The sequence below is a fragment of the Seriola lalandi genome, unplaced genomic scaffold (genome assembly GCF_002814215.2).
Source record: "Seriola lalandi dorsalis isolate HSWRI2012SDOR001 ecotype SW California unplaced genomic scaffold, Sedor1 jcf7180002054898, whole genome shotgun sequence".
NCBI lineage: Eukaryota > Metazoa > Chordata > Actinopteri > Carangiformes > Carangidae > Seriola > Seriola lalandi.
Window position 1 is genome coordinate 3,012,824 of NW_019525450.1, and position 6,973 is coordinate 3,019,796.

The 6,973-nt window shown below is 39.2% G+C and overlaps 1 protein-coding gene across 1 annotated transcript in view; it reads right to left on the reverse strand.

Moving 5' to 3' along the window:
* The window catches only part of phkb (phosphorylase kinase, beta), a 104,286-nt gene that overhangs the window by 25,318 nt on the left and 71,995 nt on the right, over positions 1-6,973 (reverse strand). The window contains exons 15-16 of the mRNA XM_087180247.1: positions 3,486-3,541; positions 1,486-1,579 (exon numbers count right to left, since the gene is read on the reverse strand). Of these exons, the coding sequence (XP_087036373.1) occupies positions 1,486-1,579; positions 3,486-3,541 (150 nt within the window). The remainder of the gene's footprint in view (positions 1-1,485; positions 1,580-3,485; positions 3,542-6,973) is intronic.

Genomic DNA, 6,973 nt, shown 5'->3' on the forward strand with positions numbered 1-6,973 from the left:
TTGATGGTACAATCAAGGGGAAAATCTTAAGAGCAGGAAATCTTGGACTGACAAGCAGATGGACTGACTGAGCCAAGTTCTGCTGGGATATTGATAGCTAACTGCTGAAATGTAATCTGGTTGACTGTAAGATTGATTTGTTTAGTTGTGGTGGAGGTGGGGTGCCATCAATAGTCTGTCACAGTTTCCTTCCCTCAAATTTCTATCCAATCATTCACAATGAACAGGAATGACCTGGAATCTCCTTTTACAGTTAAAGATATTGTGTAAGGCCAAGTAGCTGCAGCTAATTGTGCACTGCTAAATTTCTGTAATCAGTGAGGTTTCAATGAGTGTAGCTAAATATTCCAGATACAAAGAGTTTGGAGGGTTTTTTTTTTTTTAAACTTGAAAGTTCTTGAAGTCAAGAACACAAGGGGGAAAAGTGAGTGTTTATCTGCTTTAATGTAAGACATGATCATTAGCACACCTGGCTAGTTACCTACAGTCGTAGCAAAATTTAGCATTACTTCCAAGGCCATTAGTTAGCAAATCATTAGTTAACTACATTATTGCATGGGATTACAGGTTACTTCACAAAAAGCTCCATTCAAAGACAAATACATCTGTGGTTTGATGGAACACCAGTCACAGATGCTTTTAACTGCTATATCTGAGTTTAACATTAGCGTCTCTGTCCTGCTGTGTATTGGATTTGAGTTTACCTAAGGTGACTTTGCCACACTCATTATTCTACTTTTGAAACATACTGTTAGAAATATATAACATTACAGCATAAATTGAACGTTTGTGCTGTTTATCAAAGTCTTTCGTGTATTTGTAGAGCCTGGCATCTGTTGTATTTGTAGCCTCATATCGTTCTATAGTTTAGTATTGTACTGCATCATGTTCAGTAGAAATAACAGTCTCATGCCACATTTTTCTTATGTTCATTCTCATATTGTACTTCAACACAAGGGAAAACTACCCCTACTCTGCAAAACAAGAATATTGTTGCTCTTTTATTTTCATGCTTTCCACATGGAAAACTAGTAACAACTAAGCCAGGGACAGATGCAACAATGCAACAGGATTCTCATTTTGGTACAAGCCCGGAGCATTAAAAAGTCAGCTGCAGATGGAGTTATAACTAATTCACAAAGTTAATGTTGCAGCGAATAAAGTAAATAAAAGGCAAAAAATCCCTAACACATTACAAGTACAAGTGACGGACAGTGTTTGTGCAGGATTTTCGCTTCTTGTTCTCAAGTTATGAGTTTGTGATCCCATCTCTCACTATGAATTTTAGGTGTGCAAGAATGTTTTCCCAAAATCAATGGTTGCTGGCTAGAAATGAAAAGTCTGCTTGTGTCTACTAGTTTCTGAAGTCAAGCACCCATTTTTTTTCCAAAATGACCATAACACCATAACATTGTAAACTGTATACGTTCCATTCAAGAACAGAAAATTAAATGTAGCAACAGTAACAATGTGTGCTTGTGTTACCTTCACCAGTTCTTTCTGAGGCCAGATCTGGATTGGCTCCACCTGCTGGGGCGTCTGGGTCTGAATGCCATAGGTGTTCAGAAACACCTGTAATCTACAGATGCACAAACACAAAAACAAGACCAGGTCAAAAAACAGGATTAAGTCAAAACCTAGTATATAATTGGACTATGTATGGTCAATGTGCATAATTGAGGTCGCTAATTTATAAAATGTCGCTAGAGGGTTCTGGCAAGTCAGTAAAAATAGCGAAAATGGCGCTAAGATGGTAGCACTTTTTCTAAATGCCTCCCTGATGACATAATAGTAAAATGTTCACACCAATTCATTTTGTATCAGCAACAACCAGTGGTGTAACTTCATCACTCAGTTAGTCTGTCACGGACATTTGTGTTTCCAAAGATGGCCTTTTGTAGCCTAGCCAAAAAAAACAATATCAAATTGACAATCTTAGGCATTTTACATGTAGCTGTGGCTGAAAATTAACCTTACACCAGTCAAAAATCCCACAAAAAAAATTGAGTTAATTATTTGTTATATCTAGAAAAACGTTTCTCAAATTACTTTTCAATACTAATCATTCCCTTGCAAATATGCTGTGCTGTGAGCCTACACCATCTGCTGACCTTTAAATCTATTCTGATTTACCTTTTGTAAATCTGTAGCTTTATAAATGTCAATAGAACATTAAGGTCTATAGAACATTATTACATCTATTGGTGTTGTGTTCTTGCAAATATAAAACTCAGTGTTGTTGTTTGATTCAAGAATGAATACTGAACGAACTGAACTAAATCACTTTCTGAAACAATTCGTCAAGTCATTTTATTCACAGGAGAAACTGGGTGTGATCAAGTCTAGGTAAGGTACTTCATTGATCCCACAGGGAAATTACTTTGCCACAGCAGCAACACATGTACAGTACAACACAACGCAACATGTCACAAGTATTGTATAGAAACAAGTACAAAATATAAGTGAGTCATTACCGGTGGAGAAAAACATTTGAACGTAAACAAAATTATGAAGAGTATTTAAATATGTGAATTATAGTAATAAATATGAATGACAACTTCATACACACATCAGCAGAATATATGCATGGCAGTGATTATGTGGATGGCAGAATGTGGTATGAAGAGCAGAGCAAAAAATGGCACAAACTGAAAAAAGTGAGTGATTGTCAGCGGCTCCTGAGACTGTCTCAGATCCTTTCACTGCGAAGGAACAGTGCATGTTCAGTGATTCATTCACTGAATGTACTACACAGTGAATATGAGTCCTGAATGACAGTCAGCAGCTTGAATTGCTGGACTGTGGATCAGTTAATAAGACCTACAAGGTTACTAAAAACCAGTGTTCATCTCCAAAAATTCAGCAAGGAAACCTTTAAAATATCAAGAATTATGAACAGAGTTTGGTGTGTGAAAGTCAGGGATCATGAAGAATATAAACCGTTGGCTGTTTTTCAGCTCAGTGAGCAGGAGTATGAAGCTCCGGTCAAGCAATGAGCAATTCTAGTGATTCAGGACACTGAAAACTGCTTCGCACATTGCTAGCTGTAGCTGTAATTGAACCACAGCATATAGTGCAGCATTAGTGTACAGCAGTGAGAGAAGATGCATCAGGATTCCTGATGGGGACTTGCCAGCAGTTGTAAATGAAGCTACAGGTTAACAAGATTCACAAAGTCTTTTGACCCTGTTTAACATACCCCCACACACCCGCACTCTTACACGTGTATCCAAGCATCCATACACACACACTCACACAAACCCACACGCACAATGAGAAGAGTGACAGACGATGGCGGAGGTCAGGCTGAGCACCAGCTTTATGAGCTCACCACAATTACAGCACTGAAGGAGCTCAGAGAGGAGCGGAAAATAACCCTGCGTTAAGGCCTGTAATACATGAAGAGACACACACACATATATATATATATATATATATATATATATATATATATATATATATACACACACACACACACACATTACCTCTGGCTCTCTGCTATCAGGGATACGTGAATCACAACATCATTCTCTATGGGACCCTGTGAAAGAGACAGAGAACAAAAATCAACATGTGAACCACATCCCTGCTACATGTTTCAGATGTTGCATCAGGTGTTATGTTAGACTGGTTTGTGTGTTTCCTCCTCCTCTTGTTTGATTATTATTTTACACATCCACTACTATGCAGTAGTTATTTTTCTAAATTGTTGCCTTTTTATTTCCTTACTTTGTCTATGCGGTTCATCTAACATTCATGCCAGTAAAGCAAACCAGGAGACTTAATTGGAATTTTAACTGAAATGAACTCATTTCTGTTTGTGTGTGTGGAAGAGAGATAGAGATAATTCAGCTGAATCCCATAGTAAACAACAATAGCCTGTATTATTGCTACATCAACTATAAAACTATTTACCTATTTAAATGAAAGTAAAACTGAATATGGCAGGTGACTCTAAATTGCTCGTAGGTGTGAATTGTGAGGGTGAATGGTTGTCTCTCAGCCCTGTGATTGACTGTCAGCGCATCCAGGGTGTCCCCCGCCTCTAGCCCAATGTCAGCTGGGATTGGCTGCAGCCCCATCCCCTGCGACCCTCAAGGAGCTAATGAATAGATGGATGGAAAACTCTGAATAACCAACAAAGGTTGATGAGAGATGCAGGGGCACTGAGCTGGGAGGGAAGGACATGTGAATTAGAGGGAGGATGAGGGAGATGTAAAAGGGAAGGAGGAGCAGAGATGAACAGAAACACTAATGTTTTCTCCACTTTGGTGCCCACAAAGTGAGATGAATTGAAATGACATTAAATGGCGAAGTAGGATATAGCCAAAAGAGCTAGAGATGCATCATCATTTCTACGTAACACAAAAAACAGAATATTTAAAAATCAGAAAAGAAATTAGCCGAAGGATATTTCATAATAATTCTAAGCCTTTTATTCAGTAGCAATCCCATCACGTTTTGCTGGTTGCAGCCTCTCTAATGTGAGGATTTTCTGCTTTTCTCATTTTCATATGATCCCAACACCTAATACCCTTGTGAAGAGACTATGAATAATGGTCAGACAAAATTTGAATAAACTACTGAGTTACAACAAAATGATATTAACCATGTAATTGGAGAAAAAACTCATGGTGAAAATAATAATTTGGTGTTTCAGCCACTCAGATTTAACACACTGTCCAGTAGCCACACATCATGTTAGTTAGTTGATCCCAACTATTGGCTGGAAGGTCTCATCATTATAACGGTACACCCCAAATATACAGTAGTTCCAGTCTGTTGTTACAGTTAATATCAGCTACTAACAGTTGAGGATGAATTTTGTTATATTCTGTACTTTATTCTGTACTTTAAACACCAAACCCGACAATGAACTGAAGCAAGTGTGGCCGAAGCTTGATGTGGCTTATTCATCTGTGTCATAGAGCTCCATTTGCTGTCCACAACTCAGTGAGCCACACTGCTGCAAAGGGTGACATGTTCCCTCATTACCACTGAACATGGCCACTGTCATTTATCTTGAGTTAGTCCCGTATTTGCTCCTATTGGAGTGAAGGTTTGCTCAAAGCCACAGCGTCCAGCGGTTTTAGGAAACTATTTAGACATGTTGACAAATTAAACTAGAAACAGTATTTGTGACATGTTGTTAAAGGTTTATTTCTTCAGTATAGGAATAAAGGGGCTAGAGTATTATTTTTGGTCCTTCATTGATTTTGTTGACAATAAGAAAAATAATATCAGTGTGAAACTTACCAATAAACCAAATCGATGCACAATGAATCCAGCAGGTTTTGCATCGTTACATTATTCATCTCTACTACATTTACTATTTTCCTATATTAGAACACCCTCCCATGTACAGTGCTGCTTACTGAACATAACCACATGATTTGTAGCAATAAAACTATACAATGATAACAAATAAAAACAAGATAAAAACATTTATTCATGTACTACATAATTAATGCTTTCTAGCAATCCATGATTCTTAAAAATGGGTTAACACCTGACAAAACTGAAGTAATAAAAACATGGGTTTATGTTGCTTCGATAGAAGAAGTAGTGCCCTGTCAAGGTAACACTAGCACTAAAACAACATGGAGACAGTAACAATTGGCCAGCATGGAGCAACAGATCAGTCATGTTGCCTGCAGCCTGAATACAGGGTGAGAGACAACATGAAAGACAGGGAGAGAGGAGAGGAAAAGAAAGGGAGAAGAGAGGGAGCCGTGATTTCTCTGCTGTACTCGCAGACCTTTTGGGCTTGTGGACAATCAGTGTAAACACAGACAACAGACATCACAGTTGATTGTCTTGTTGTGGAGCACCTGAACCCAGAATACATCACATACACATGAAGCTACAATGTTGAAAGACATCATTTCAGAATTTTGAAACTTTCACCAACAAAAGCTGCGACTGCATCAATGTGTTTTTGGAGGTGAGAGTAAAATGTCCCTTTAATTGTTTGTTTCCCTGATACATGTATATGCCTGTAAACTTGAATTTAAAATTCATATTTATGTCTTTTTATCCATTTATCCACATTAACAAATGTGCGTTTCCTCTGTTCTCTCCTGCTTTTGTCTTATGCTGACGTAAATGTCTCTGTATATGTCCTTCCGTGCCTTGCATCCTCTCGTTCTTTATTTGTAGAAGCAAGCAGAGACGATCATCTCCACTGCTCTGAGTGATGGTCTATTCAGGGCTATTCAGGAAGCAGACAGCAATGTGTGACTCACAGGAGCAGAGGCCTTAAATCGCCTCCTGATATGTGCACATTCAATGGCACACAAACACACACACACATGCGTATACCGATGCATGTATACACACAGAACACGGCAACAGTCTCGCACATGAAGACACAGGAGTGTTGATAGCGGTAAGCACAGATGCTCAGATTCAGCAGATGACAGAACCGAGAGGCAGGGAACAACACACACAAGTAAGCATGCTCATGGATGCACGCACACGCGCACGCGCACACACACATACACACACACACACACACAGAAAGCTTTGAGCCATTTTAGCTGGTTGTAGCCAACAACCTCGTTATCATCAATCAGAGAGTAGAGAGAGAGGGGAAGAGAGAGGAGTTGGCCGAGTAGAAAAAAAAAAAAAGAAACAAAACGGCTGAGCACAAATCTCTCCTGATGAATAGTGGAGCAATGGCTCCTAAAATGCCACAATGCAACTCTCTCATTAGCGCTGGTCTCTGAGCAGACAAAGGACTCATTTGGCGAGGGATAAGATATAGAAATGCATAATGGAGACACAGGAGAAATGCACTCCCTCCCACTCTCTCTCGCTCTCTCACTCCGTGAACCTCACCGACAGACAACTGCGCGGACCACAGGGAGGAAAATGAGATGAGTCCTCAAATGTTTCTTTAAACAAGCTCGGAGGAACCCCAAAAACATCAATGTAGCGTGACCGAAACGGTGTCAAGTCTGTGGGGGGGGGG